Raw genomic sequence first — 15,000 nt, 5'->3', positions numbered from 1 at the left:
GTGCTCTGTTATAGTCTACTGAAACCAAATTTAAATTATTCATATTTGTTTCATACACACAGCATATTCAGCAATGAAGGTTTATGCCATGCCATTGTTGAAAAAGCCTCAAACACAGACAAAAGACCAAAGCCATTGTGACCATTTGCCGGTGCCAATGGGGCAATCCTCCAATGCTATAATAGCCTGGCTCTGAAGCATGCAAGGGAAGCACTCAATATGAACTTATCTGCAGAATGCCATGCTGAACATAAGCGATAATATTGTCAAAGCTTCTTTGTTTGCATGACAGCGGCATGGGACCAGAGATCTGAGAGAAAGAGTTGAGGCCAAGTTGACCTCCTAATAATGGACTGCAGCCAGGGCCAATACAATCACTCAGAGCCTGATTCCTGGTGCCCTAGAGTGAGCACTTCTCTCTCCCTCCCTCTCTCTCTCTCACACACACACACACACACACACACACACACACACACACAAATTCAGACAGACAAAAGCTGTTCAGCGCTCTGCTGTAGCTCAGCCATTATTGTTTGTTTAGTCCGGCTGCACTTGAAATGACAACGACCCGGTACAGAGGAGAGGATTAAAGACTGTGCTCAGTCCAGCACACAATGTCCCAGCTGTCAGAAGTACTACATGTCCTCTGCCCCCGCCCCGCCCCAATATCACAATTTTCTCCCAATTCTGTTTATATGTCAGGCAGAAGATGACCCCACTCTGCCCCCTCCATTTTTCTGTCTCAAATAACCCTTTCCTCAATCTCAAGCTAGTTAAAGCTTGCTCTACTGCTCCTTGCTGTCCAGGGAAATTATTTTACTTCCTCGCTCCAAGGGGGGTCAAAGTTTAAAGTTCAACGGGCAGGTGATGAGAAGGGGCGAAGGTCTGTGCTCCGTCTGTCTGAGTTAAACCTAACCCACCAAGGGCACAGTTATTTATACCCCACCTGAGTTGCCCTCATTCCTCCCATTGATGCATGTAGTGTACAGTTGCCTCCCTGCCCCCTAAAGGGGAGGAAGAGGTGCATGTGTTGTGTATGTGTATAATTGTGTGCATACGTGTACAAGGTAGAGCCGGTGTGTCTGCAGATTGAATTAGGCCGTAGATCACTGCTGACAGGGCTGGGGCTGTCGTTAGGGGGCGAACAGGCAGCTTTATGGGGTCACGGTCCTGTGGTTTGTGCGTGTGAGTGGTTGAAATGTCCTTTAGCTATAGATTGGCCAGTAGACGGGACTGAGTGGGACTGCAGAGAGCTGGAGGGCAGAGCCATTGCACAAACAGTAAAGACCGCAGTGATGACTGTGCATATGTGTTTTTTAATTGACTTTGTGGCTGCACTTTATGTGATCCACCTTCGCCATGACCTTCCTCAGAAGACTCACAGGAGGAAATGTGCATTTCCCCTCCTCAAAAACGGTTCACATGTGACAGGAATATGAGAGGGAAGAGTCACAACATGAGTGCAATATTAACGACACAACACAAACGGCTCTGTAAAAATGAAATATCTTTAATTGGTGGCTTGATGATCCATTCTTGCAATCATAAGTAACAAACCCAGGATGACGCTTACAAAGGCAGCCAGAGAAGCTCTGCACACCACTTGAAAAATGAGTCTCAACAAACCACAAGAAATTATTAACGATGCCAGGCTTATCTCATGTTCACAAAGAAAACGCTTTTAAGACATCGGATGTATAGATAATGCTGAGACAAGATATAGCTGAATATTATGTTTTATAACCTCAATCTCTGGAATCAATTTAGTACAAGTACTTATTTTCCACTTGTAACAGAGGACTGTTGTTTTTTTTTGGGCATACTGTTGTTTGATGTCGATTATAGGCCAGTTGCCTTCAAAGAGCTGATCCAGAAGCGCTTCAAGACGATGGTTGCTTGAGGGATTACCGCGGGAATTCTAATGGCCAGCAAGAGGCCAATTACACGCTACTGGTCATATAGTAGCTCATGCGGCATACATACACACACAGCTCCACATCATTATGTGTAAAGACAGTTTTGGCTGGAAAGAAACATAAATAGGCAATAAAAGGAATCCCATGAGGGGGACACAGAGTGACACTGTCCTACGGTTCTGGATCAGGGCTTTGACCGCTAATGCAGAACACCTGATATTTGTTCATAACCCAAATGTGGTTTAATAGAAGTACATCTGGATTTGAAAAATTGTGTGTAGGAAGTCTGCCTCAAACCCTTAAGGGTGATTAATACTTTAGTTGCACGCTCGTGTCGCACACTGAAAACAGCAAATCTACAAGCTTGCAACACGTCACAGTGCAACGCATTGTAAGCTTGTAGATCTGCTATGTTTGTTGCGAGACACCAGTGCGCAACTAAGTATAACAGGGCTTTTATCGTTACTTGTCTCCAGTCTCTGCCGCAAGAATATAATGGATGGGCAGTTACTGTCTCATTCTATATCAATTCCTGCCATCCCTATTGGGCTACTTTCAAGGATACACAAAAAGCACCATTATCGACTCTGGTTGTGTCCCAGTGCTTTTCATCTCCCTCCCCTTGTGAATCATCCCTGAAAAGAGAAAGAATAAGTGATACAGATAGAACCAGTGTCCAATTTGTAGACCCTTTTGATAATGGCAGGTCAGTAGGGTGGTTAAATTGTTGATTTCTGTCACTGTTTCCAAAAGATCTGCAGCAGTTAAAGGATACCGCTGGTATTTTTTCCACATTTGGCAATCATTGTCATAACGTAGATGAGTGAAAACATTAAAAAAAATACATTATGTTGCCTAAAAAGATAATATTGCACTGCATTAACGTAGATATACTTAACTAATTAAAAGATATACAGTAACAGAATGGATGGGCGGATTTTCATGAAACATGGTTGGAATGATCAGTAGGCTGCCCCAAAGAGCTTAACTTTTAGGTCGGAAAGGTCACGGTCAACATTACGTAATGCACGGTTTCTCAACGTTGGTTACGGGGACCACCAGATGTCCAAATGGACGCTTATGGTTCTGGATTGTACAAATGGAACCAAATGGACCCTTACAGGTCCAATTGGTTCCATTTGTTCTCTCTCTCAGACTTAAATTAACACTGAGGATTTAACAGCGTAGATTAGGGTCCCAGAGATGGAAAACTAGTAACAAATGAAGGTCTGTGGCCTAATGGATAACAAACTGGGGGGTATTTGAGATGGAAAAGGTTTAGAATCACTGACATAAATGGACCATATCTCAGGAACGCGTCGATGTGAAACAAGAGGTGATGGTGTGGGCAGGGTTGGCACCCCGGGAGCATTTCATTTATCCATGTATTGACAATGATGAATCATGTCTAAAAACACAGGTGGTATTCTTTAACTAAAGAGATGGCATTGGCCAGCACGTTGTCCTCTGGATGGCACCAAGCCTGCATTCAAATGGACTCAATCACATCGTGACATTTCTCTTTTCCTTCCCTTGCAACTTTTCCCTTGACCTTCCCCGTTGACCGTCTCTCATATACGAATATAATTTTCGCTTTTAGTTTTGTAACCCATTAAAACCGGGAACTCATGTCATTTTAGATTTCTTTGGCTATTCAAAAATAGCAGATATACAAGCTATGAGCTTGCATTTCAGCTATTTTTTAATGGACAAAGTATAAAATAATGGTTATAGCTGAAATCTAAAATGACACAGATGCGTTCCCGGATTTAATGGGTTAACAAGGACTAGGACAAGGGCAAGTCACATTGTAATATTTTGATAATTGGGGGAGTTCAGTCAATTCCAATAAAGCCCACAAAAACAAATTAAAAAAAGGACAGGACAGGAAATTAGCTTTGAGCGTTAGGATGGTCAGTCTCGTTCGGCAAGGTATGGGGGCTAGGGGAGGGGGGCACAGAAATGGCAATGGTATTGGTCATGGAACCTGTCACTCACTCAAACATGTAAGACATTCTCTCAGTCAGACACTATTTACAAAGGCATACACATATACCATTAAAAGGCATACTGTACATACTATTTACACACATACAGTCATAACACTGGCACGCAAACATGGATGCAGACACACACACATGCACGCACATTCACACACAGAGTAGTCAGATAAATCAATGTAGTATAATGCAGACACATTGCCTGGTAATAGTTATGATGTCATGGGGTTAACATGATCCCAGTACTTGAGGCACTACAACCTCGCCTCCATCCCTTTCTTAGGCTAAAACTGACAGAAGTTCTTTCCAATATCTTCCATTCAGACACATTCTCCTTCCTTACTGGTCACCAGTGCTGTGTGCTCGGTAGAAAAGGAGGCTCTGTTTGAAAAGGGAGCATCTTATTTTTCCACAGCAGATCTTTGTCAGAAAGAAACTATATTAAAAGAAAAGGACAAAATGGAAGAGCGGCTGAAAATGCCTCCCACTACAATGCGAGCTCATATTGCCATGGTGACCAATAGGTTTCCAGAATTTGTTGCGTCTCCAACATTTTGTCTGAAGGTTCCCAAGGAGCTTGTCGCTTAAGCAGCATTGCTCCCCGCCAACGAATGTATACAGAGCGCCTAACGCTCTCCTGCTTGTTATCTGCCTTTGTTTTTACACCTTTATGCAATTCACCTCTATAATTGGAGATCATTTCACTGTAGGACTGGCATGCCAAAATAACACAAACACATAAAAAAAAGAAATATAAGTAACTAGTTAAGCGACAGGCACATTGGAAACCACTGACAGACTAATGCCGGATTTATACTTTAACGTACGACTGTTGTACAACGAAGTATAAATCGGGCTTAACAGGCCACTTGTTCAGTTTGTCCCATGATGCAAGGCTTCAGTAATGGCTATGGTCCATTGTACGTCCATCCACCCATTAGTGTTTGATTTATAAAACAAAATAAGATTATACACAAATAAAGGAATCACTTTTCATTTAGGCAGCAATATTGGTCTCAGTGTTATTACAATTCTGCTTTTAAAAAAGCATAAAACAGAGAGGAAAAAAATAAAAAAATAGAAACAATAAAAACAAATTTAAATCATCCTAAAAATGAGAATGAGGCCATCACGATTTTCGTGACATAAGCGTGTTTGTGGTTTAAATGGAGGCTGATTTCATTTTTTTCTTCTTAAAGCAAAAAGCTTTTTTGTTTTGTACACAACTCAGTCTACGACATTATGCAGGTACAGTTTTTTTCTTTGTCCTGTCTTTTTTCCACGTTTGGCTTCCTTTTGTTCGGCCCGGCCAAGAGCACACTTTCGTGGCGTTCCCACTTCCTTTGCCATCGGCGCATTACATCCAGGAGGTACGCTGGTCCTTCCGCCAAGGATTCATGGGAATTCACAGACTTTAAAATGTCATCTTCTCCTGCTCCGCCGCATGGCCACACGGAGGATGAGAGAGAAATGTAGGAGCGGGTTGTGGGGGGCGGGGGTCTGCGGAGGTAGAAAGATGAAGGAAGAGAGAGAGAGGGATGAGATTGCTAGTTGTCAGCAATTCTAAAAGATCTCTTCTCCGCTCAGTAATGATGATGGGGAATGAAAGGATGGAGGGATATACGGTGGGGGGGAGAGTAAAGGGGCGATTTAATGCTAATAACTGGGCAAAACCTCAGAAGGAGTCCATAAAACACGGGCCGACATACACGGCCAGCAAAAGAACCCTCCCAGGTCTCCATAGCAACCTCCTGGGCCATTCTAACTCCCCTCCCCGTCTTCCAGGTGTCAGGCAATGCAAGCCTGTCAGTCGGATCAGGCTTTGATACACGCCTTAGCCTGGACATTTGTGTGTGAGAGAGACAAGACAGTGTGTGTGTGTGTGTGTGTGTGTGTGTGTGTGTGTGTGTGTGTGTGTTATGTGTGTGAGCATGTGTATGCGTACACTGTATAGTCCAGATCAGCGCCCCCCCCCCCCGCCCCCCCAACACACACACACACACACACACACACACACACACACACACAAAGTGTTCTCATTCTCCCGCTACCAGCGGTTGATGATCTGGTTCATGTAGTCCTCAGTGGGGAGCCTGCTGCCTGCCTCCTCTGTTCTCCCTCCGTCCTCCGCAGCATCCTCCCTCTCCTCCTCCCATTCCAAGGCCAGGGCAGGGCCCGGCTTGCCCTGCTTGGAGGGCCAGAGGCTGACCCCCAGGCCCAGGCCCTGGTGGCTCTGCTGCATGTGGTTCTTGAGGCGTTGCTGACGCCTCTCCTGTTGCCTGGTGAACTGGTAGCGCTGCTGGAACAGGTCTCTGGCATAGTCGTACAGCTCCATGTCCAGCTCGTTCAGCTCTTCTATGCGCTGCACCTAAAGAGGAGAGGAGGGAGAGGATAGGGTTGCATGGTTAACTAGAGGTTACTGTTAAAGCTGCACACTATAACTTTCATGTCCTACCCAAGAGCCGACATTTTTACCACTGAGCTAATAGAGCCCACCTACTTTTGACCTTCAGGCAGTACCACTACTTGTCAAACAGCAGTGGTCGGACCCTACCATAGGATAAAAATGTCTCAACACCACAAATACAACCACTGCAGTTGTGTTAGATATATTGTATTTACATACTCTATCATACAGATAAAATAACATTTTATTCACTAAAAACAGTTACATAGTTTAGCTTCAATTCTGGTTAATTTTCGAATCACCACAAAATAGAAGTTATGTTCAGAAGGTTCAATGGCTACTGCTGGTTCTGGAAGAGTCTTGTTTATTGGTTTTAAAGTGCAAAGAGAAGCAATGAATAAACACTACATGACAGCGACTGAATTCTCGGCGCTTGTGTCTCAGATTCGTTACTTTTGGATTGTCTACAAATCGTTTTAAAGGATTTAGTGCACCTTTATTTCTCCATTTGTTTCACACGCAAATGCACACTTGGCCCAGGTAGAGGTTCAGATAGAAGGCTAAAATAATAACAAAGTGGAAGCTCTAGTAGCAGCTCTGGAAGTGTTGCTCTACTCAGGGTTCTATTTGTAAAAACTGAACTGGCACATTTTCTTAACCACTTAAGCCCTAAATACTTCGTCATATGACAAATAGCAAAAAATAGCATATCTATAAGTTCACAACGCGTGACATTGTGAAAGTACATTTGAATTAACATTTTTATTAAATTGTGATATTATCAAAATATCACACATATCTATCTACCTACATTTCTCAAAAGGAAATGGATGTATTTAATTCAGTCTGACCAAAAGCTGGGATAAAACGTATCCCTGACCCCAACGGTGATAAAAGGGAGGCCAGGGATATCCAAAGCATGAATCCCCCCCCAGCGAATCAAACCCTAGCTGTACTGATTCATATAACATGGACCATTTGTGAGTTTTGTGATTTGCGGAGTACGCGGATTATCATGTGATGGTTGGCCATGTGCTCGAATGCAGGTGCACAGAGAGAAGCATGAACAAGGCCACTCTTATCGTAGGTCCCCCTAAAAAAAGAACAGTCTAAATACTGGGAGGGAAAGTGAATGTGTGAAGCAGGTCGGGGAGAGAGAGTTTGATAAATGTAAAATTAAAAAACACTGAGTGAGAGCTTGGTTGAGTTTGAACAAGCTCTCCTGGCTGCCCCTGGAGAGAGGCAGACAAGAGTCTGTCTGCAACATGTGGGAAAAGCCAACCCAAGTTTTGTTTGATGCTGGCGTTGTAGCTAGATTTATTGACACATCTCTGCTGTGCAGAAATTCAACACGTACGGGGGAAATGTTTTTAATTAAGATAACCCCTTTGAAATACTCTTTTGACAGACTGGCAGTTATCATCTGTGACCAGTTTTGTGTGTGTGTGTGTGTGTGTGTGTGTGTGTGTGTGTGTGTGTGTGTGTGTGTGTGTGTGTGTGTGTGTGTGTGTGTGTGTGTGTGTGTGTGTGTGTGTGTGTGTGTTCTTGTATACTTGTATTATTGTTATTATAGCCTGCTTGTACGGTCCAAATGCTCCCACAAGTATAGCAGAATTTGATAAATAGACTCAAAAGAGAACTGTTGTTTTTATGGTTAAAAAGGATGTTTATAGTTTAGGTTGGGGATAGAATTAGGCATTTAGAGGTTAGGTTTAAGGTTGGGGTTGGAGAGTTCTATCTGATTCATTGTTAGACATGTATCTCACAATGCTGAGCTTGTAGATTGGACATTTTCAGCTTTTGACACATGCTCAAAAAAGATTTCAAAAAATGTTGATGTCTAATAATAAGTATAATACAAATGTGTGTGTGTGTGTGTGTGTGTGTGTGTGTGTGTGTGTGTGTGTGTGTGTGTGTGTGTGTGTGTGTGTGTGTGTGTGTGTGTGTGTGTGTGTGTGTGTGTGTGTGCGCCTGAATCAACACAAATCTCTAAATGTTACAACAGTGATACCATGCATTAGCATGGTATCACTGTTGTAACATTTAGAGATTTGTTTGATCAACAGCACATGGAGAGAGCAGAGATGATGGCTTTAGCTCGTCATGGATCACTGGAGATGCTTTCAGCGCTACGGCTCGAGTGTGTCAGGAATCCTCCACACAAAGCTTCACTTTAAAAAAGGTAGCCAATGAGAGGAGGTCGCTCTTTAATTTGTGATACTGTGACCATCTGTGTTCTATCCACTGGTTCTCAACGTGGGGTCCATGGACCCCCAGGGGTCCCCAGCTAAATTATTCAGAATTAGTGACCAAATGGACACTTCTGGGTCTGTAAATCAGGGTGTGCAAATGGAACCAAATGGACCATTTGTACACAGAGTTAAATTAACATGGAGGAATTTTACAGTGTAGACTGGGGTCCTAGAGATAAAAACTTCTACCAAATGGGGATCCGTGGCCTAATGCATATCAAACTGGGGGTTCTTAAAATTAAAAAGCTTGAGAATCATGGCTCTATTACGCAGCCTATAATCTTCGGTCTGAGGCCTTTTATTATCATTTTACTACCCACTGCATTTGAAGCATCATTTGTCTACATGCACGTCCACACACACACACACACACACACACAAACACACACACGTATATACTGTATTAACATATTCCATACATTATATGTATTAGGTGTATCGTACTGCAGTCACTGATAATAGTGTGATCAGTTCCACCGATATATCGGGCATAATGTGCATTTTGTACATATCGGAATCAGCACCAATATGGCAGTTATTGGCAAGTATTTTTCTCCCTTCTATATGTCACAGTCGGTCATGTCAATGAAAATTAAGTGGAACTCAGCGTTAACTCCCAGACCAAGGAAGACAAAATTTCCCTGAATGCCATTTTCAGGGCATTCATGACTAACCATTAAGCATTCCAGAAACTCAAAAGTGAAATGACCAAATCCTATATGGGATAAAACTACATGAATTATTATTTACTGTACATTAATTAGATTATATACGTATACACTCTTTTTTTGCTTTTTGTCCCATGAGACTAACCGTAGCATTGTCCAGGTCCACGCCGGCTGCCCTGGTGCTGTTGTACTGCATGAAGGGCCTGATGAAACGCAGTCGGAAGGTGCGCTCAAACAGGAACTGGGTTTTCCTCTGGTACTCCGTCAGGCCAAAGAAGGCCATGTCTCGCAGGTTCTTCTTGGCAGAGTCCAGGAGCAGCTGGGCCCGTTTCTTCTCAGGGACTGTGGACATGTTGTAGCAACCCACCAGGCTCAGGTCTGCCAGCATTCGAACCTACAGGGATAGGAGAGGAACAGAAGGCTATGAACTATGAACGTGTGTGAGTGTGTGTGTGTGTGTGTGTGTGTGTGTGTGTGTGTGTGTTTTCTCTTCTTCTGTCATCTCTGCCGTGATAGCCCGGGTAATAGGAAAATAGCTTGGCCGCAGTGACACATATATAAAAGAGAACATGAGACATCAGGACATGAAATGCAGTACTGTATAACAAGTAACAACCACAGTGAATTTAGAAATTGACCATTTTTATTTCTCCCAGTTAACACTCTGGGTTTAGCTGGGCATACAAAAAACATAAGACTATGTATATCCCTAAATAGTCCCTAAAAACTGCAGCCAGCAGTCACTATTGGGAGTGTGGCATTTAGTACAGAAAGAAAATGTCATGCCACAAAAGTCATGAGCCAGATTTGAAGAATAGAAAAGTATATCACACACCTCTGCTGGCCCAAAATGATCCATTAAAGTGTGCGTGTGTGCCAAATGGATACCCAGAAAACATCACCCAAGTAAACACCCTATAAGGGATTGGTGAAGATAAGCCGGCCAACACATCTCGGTGGGAGCCTGGGATATTAGCATGAGAGTGGAAAGTGTGACTGTGAGGTGGTACCCTGCCAGTTGACTTGAGGCCAGATTATACTTTCGTCACCAGCTCATGTCTACGCGTACAGTCGTGTGCCTCCCAGATTTTGTGACCACACATACTTTATGTGCACGTACAGTGACTGTGTGAGAAAAGAAAAATGTATGGTCTGTTTACAGGTCGAGTGAGGAGATCCATCGGTACCTGCTTTATTAATTATGTAACAATAAAGGACTTGAACTTGAAGTGATGTTCGTATGCAGTTTCTGTTTTTATATCCAAGGAGAACAAAATAGAAACCTGAATAAAGAGTTCTTTAAGCTTTGCTGAAGTAATTTATTAGCATCTAAGCTTTTCAGAGGAGTGCACAGAAATAATTGATGCAAGATAGAATTATCTAGAACAGTAGACCTCTTCTCACAATAGCCTCTTGCCATGACACAAGTCTTGCAGTTGTCTGGAAGAAGGTTGTGTATTGAGTGCAGCCCTCATTGCTATTGTTGCTGAACATGTGCATGTCCCCAGAAAACAAAGTGTACAAAACAGCATAATGTCTGTGGACGCTCGCAGCTACACCAACGCGTAAAGTATAGTCAGGCCTTAACTGTTTGTAGGAGTACATGTGTGAGGGTGTGTGTGCATATGTGCTTATAAAGAGTGTTTCAGAGACAGAAGGAAAACATTTTAATTGATTGAGTGAATACTTTATTAGCAGTTTGACCACAATGTTTCCATTGTAAGTGAGTGGGTGTGGATCCGAGAAAGGAAGTAAGCCACAAAGCTAGAAATCGATTGTGTGTGTGTGTGTGTGTGTGTGTGTGTGTGTGTGTGTGTGTGTGTGTGTGTGTGTGTGTGTGTGTGTGTGTGTGTGTGTGTGTGTGTGTGTGTGTGTGTGTGTGTGTGTGTCTGTGTGAGAGAGAGAGAGAGACTGGAAGTAAGAACCACAAACTCTCGGTGTAGTTCAGTCTGTTCGTGTCTAAGAGAAAGACTAATTGGGAGCGTACAGTACGTGCTTTTTGTGTGTGTGCCTGACTGTGAGTGTCTTATGTATGTACAGTATACCCATTACCCAGGGTCCGCAATTAACAGCCAGCGAGCGACTAATCTCTCAAGACAGATTCAGAGCTCGGTATCAATTCAAAAGGGATTTTTTTTTTTTTTTGCTAATGGGTTCCCAAATTGGCAAGCTCCAAACATGAGTAGATTTTTCATTTGGCAAGTAAATCTCAGAAGGCTATCTGCCTGTTTGTACCAGAAAATAGTCACGTAATAAAAATATCTTGCATGATGGCTCGGAGGAAACTATTCATGTTTGTCCATGTACAGTGCTCTTCATACGTTTCTTTTTTTTTTACATACATCTAAACAGTGCCAAGAGACGAAGAAGCACTCAAGACGGTCTGAGAACTACAAAGCAGAAGGGTCCATCTTCTGGAGGGAGTAAGGCAGTGGTTCTAAACCTTTTCTGGATCAGGGATCACTTTAAAATCTCAAAAGCATTCTCTTTTCCATTCCAACTTTTGCTGGAATGGCATGGCACGCACTCCTAGTTTCCCGTGATTGTTCTATGCGCCTTATGAGATAATAGCTACTCGACAGCGCAGCTCTCCGCTAAACGGTCACTTGCCAGCCACCGGTCTGCTTTTTTTCATCAAACATCATTAATTCATTAATTTGGGACAGTCAGTAAGTATACCTGTCGGTTGTTGGCCAGGTTGTAGGGGCAATCCATGAACTGCTGTAGGGTGCAGCCTGACCAGTCAGAGCCCTCATAGCAGGAAGGCAGCTCCTCAGGGGTTGGGGTCCGACCGTCGCACATGTGCAAGGAGGTCTTCCATGTGGCCCCTCTCTGGACGTGCCTCCACTCGCTCAGGTAGCGAGACACGGGGTCCCTCAACAGTGTGATGTAATAGAACTTCCTGTGGAACGGAAACAGAAAGAGTTATAGATACAGTAGATAGAAATATAAAATACAGAAAGAAAGAAAGACAGCGGTTACAAAGACAATACTAAGCTGTCCATGTGGTGGTGCTGTTTGCAACAGTTTGCTAGAGCAGCAGATTTGGATTCCAGTAATCCAATGAGGGGAATGCCCACAAAGGTTGTCTCACACTTTTGCAGAACTGATACTGAAATGCATTAGACTCGAGCAAGGACTGTGGTACGACACATCAATGAAAACAGAGGCTACAAACAGACTGACTGACAAACTATGGTGAGGAAAGAAAGACATTTGATTTGTCATGGAGAGACACTAGGGTCACTGTCCAGGCCACTGTGCAGCCAGGTAAAGGAACTGCTGGCACAAGCATATCTTCTAGCATGCAGTACTTAGACACTCACGCACACGCACGGAGAGATGACTCATAACACATTTGAGATCTCTGATAGAACTGTGGCGTGTTCGTGTGAGTATGTAATGGTGCATAGCGCAGTTTCTATGTTTCCCCAGAGGGGGCACTCCCACCAGAGCACAGACACAGACCTTTGCAGGCCTTTACACTCCAGCTAATTACTGCAGCCTAATCAATCAACACATCCTCATTAACCAACTACACATGCAACCTGTGTGCTTGCGTGCGTGAGAGGGAGAGAGAGAGAAAGAAAGAGGGAGAGAGAGAGCAGAGGGAGAGAGAGAGCAGGAAAATAATTGTATGGATTTTCTATAAGCAACAAATGCCCACATACAGTATACACATACAAGTGCTCAAACACACTGTACAGTACGCATGTTGGGGTTCGATAGTCACTTCTATTTTGGATTTGATTAGCTCAGAGTGAAAATAATCAAATTTTTATCACCCCAAATCTCAAATCTGCAACCTGTGTTTTAATTTAGAAAATGAACTAACTTCTGTTCTTCTCATCAAGTTCACTAACAGCTGTAGATATTTTCTCACTCTGTCCACCAACAATTTACCCAAAGGATTCCATAAGTGAATCTGCCTTTCATTGGATTCAGATTCAATAAAACAAATACCAGCCCTAGCATGAACGCACGCACGCACACACAATGTGTTAAAAATGTGTGTACACACAGATGCATTGCTTTCCCCTGCTCTCCCGGGGTTGCATCACATCAGAGGAATGTTTGCAGAGAGAGGTTTGTGTGCTGACAGGACTCTACGGAATGGTCTGCTCCAAACACACACACACACACAACACACACAACACACACACACACACACACACACACACACACACACACACACACACACACACACACACACACACACACACACACACACACACACACTCACAAGTCTCTACTTCTAGCGCTACATTTTTGGCTGCACAAACAAAGCATTTAAAAGGGCCGGTGATTGGTGGGTACGCAGTCAAATCCTTGGTGTTATTTTAACTCAGAGAGTGTACAAATGGACTCAAATGGACCCATATGGGTCCACCTTTACACTTGCAGAGTGGAATTAACACCCAAGAGTTTACTGTGTAGGTGGGTGGCAGATGGCAAACTCGACTGTAAATCACCCAGTGGCACATAGAGTACAGTAGACCCTGTTTGAATATTATAAACAGCTGGGAGATCCGGAGCAGTGCAACAAGCACCCCCCCCCAAAACTCCAGGGCCAGCAGAGGGTTACATGGCGGCTTTCCGACATGTCGCCTTTCCGACGTTAACGAACCCTATACCTAACCCTCACCCTAACCCTAACCGCACGCGGAAGCCACTAGTCGGAGTGGCGAGATGTCGGCATGGAAGACGGTTACCCCAGCAGAGATGTCCTCACACACAATGACAAACGGGTAAATCTCCAAATCTAACAGCATCAACCTAGACAATGCACAGAACTAAACCCCAAATCTGGCACCACTAGCTGTGGAGAGATCCTATACACAATTGAAATAGCGGACCTTCAAATCCAGCTGCAGCCAGGACGCAAAGCCGCAAACAAGACCCCAATCTAGTGGCAGTACTGAGCAGATTTTGGATAATGAACCATCCAGCCTCTAATTCCACTGTCAGCAGGGATATGCCGGATAATAAAACAACTAAACTCTTAATCTGGAGGCAGCAGGGGTAAGGGATGGATGGAGTGCGTGTGTGTGCGTGTGTGTATTTGTGTGTGTGTGTATTGGGGGGGGTAACAAGGAGCTAAAGTGTAAATCTCATCAACCTACTGTGCTCACCCTGATCTAATCAAATGCAATGGTGGAGGCAGTGCATTTGAAGTCCCACAGACACTCAGCCTGTGGCCTGCTGGAGACAGCTCTCTGGGTCCATGGTAAATTATGGAGATTCCTGTCATGGAATTATCTAGATTCCTGACACTCCCTGACGACGTGTGTGTATGCGAGTCAGTGTGTGCGCGCTTGTGCACATCTACGCCATGTGTGCGTGTGTGTATTAAATCAGTGATGACATTTTCCCCCTCTTGGCTTCTTTCCCTGCTGAAAAACACACAGTGCTGTCTGGCCTTAACCAGAGACAGGAAGGAAAGAGAGGAAGAGAGGAAAAGAGAAAGAGAGAGAGAAAGAGTAAAAGAGAATGAGAAAGAGAGGGAATGAGAGAGAGAGAGAGAGAGAGAGAGAGAGAGAGAGAGAGAGAGAGAGAGAGAGAGAGAGAGAGAGAGAGAGGAAAAGAGAATGAGAGAGAGGGGAAGATAGAATGAGAGAGAGGGGAAGAGAGAATGAAAGAGGGGCTGAAACACAGGGAGTAAAAGAGCAAGAAGCAGTGGGCGGAGGAGAATTTCAATTAGTTTTCTAATACTGTGAAAGCAGCAAGGGCCCCGAGCCTGAGTGATTTATCAAAGTT

The 15,000-nt window shown here is 43.8% G+C and overlaps 1 protein-coding gene across 2 annotated transcripts in view; it reads right to left on the bottom strand.

Annotated features, from left to right (window-relative positions):
- Window positions 1–1,490: 1,490 nt before the first annotated feature.
- The window catches only part of hs6st1a (heparan sulfate 6-O-sulfotransferase 1a), a gene marked incomplete at its 3' end in the record, with an annotated part of 57,857 nt that continues 44,347 nt past the window's right edge, over window positions 1,491–15,000 (bottom strand). Inside the window, exons 2-5 of one of the 2 annotated variants that reach the window (XM_084045276.1) lie at window positions 11,923–12,145; window positions 9,389–9,637; window positions 5,968–6,284; window positions 1,491–5,416 (exon numbers count right to left, since the gene is read on the bottom strand). In XM_084045276.1, the coding sequence (XP_083901402.1) occupies window position 5,416; window positions 5,968–6,284; window positions 9,389–9,637; window positions 11,923–12,145 (790 nt within the window). Of the gene's footprint in view, window positions 5,417–5,963; window positions 6,285–9,388; window positions 9,638–11,922; window positions 12,146–15,000 lie in introns of those variants that run through there. The other variant, XM_084045275.1, reaches the window with a different exon arrangement.

The sequence above is a fragment of the Gymnoscopelus microlampas genome (genome assembly GCF_963454915.1).
Source record: "Gymnoscopelus microlampas genome assembly, chromosome: 20".
Taxonomy (NCBI): domain Eukaryota; kingdom Metazoa; phylum Chordata; class Actinopteri; order Myctophiformes; family Myctophidae; genus Gymnoscopelus; species Gymnoscopelus microlampas.
Note: the sequence above shows the minus strand (reverse complement) of the source record. Positions and strands in the feature narration are given on the sequence as shown.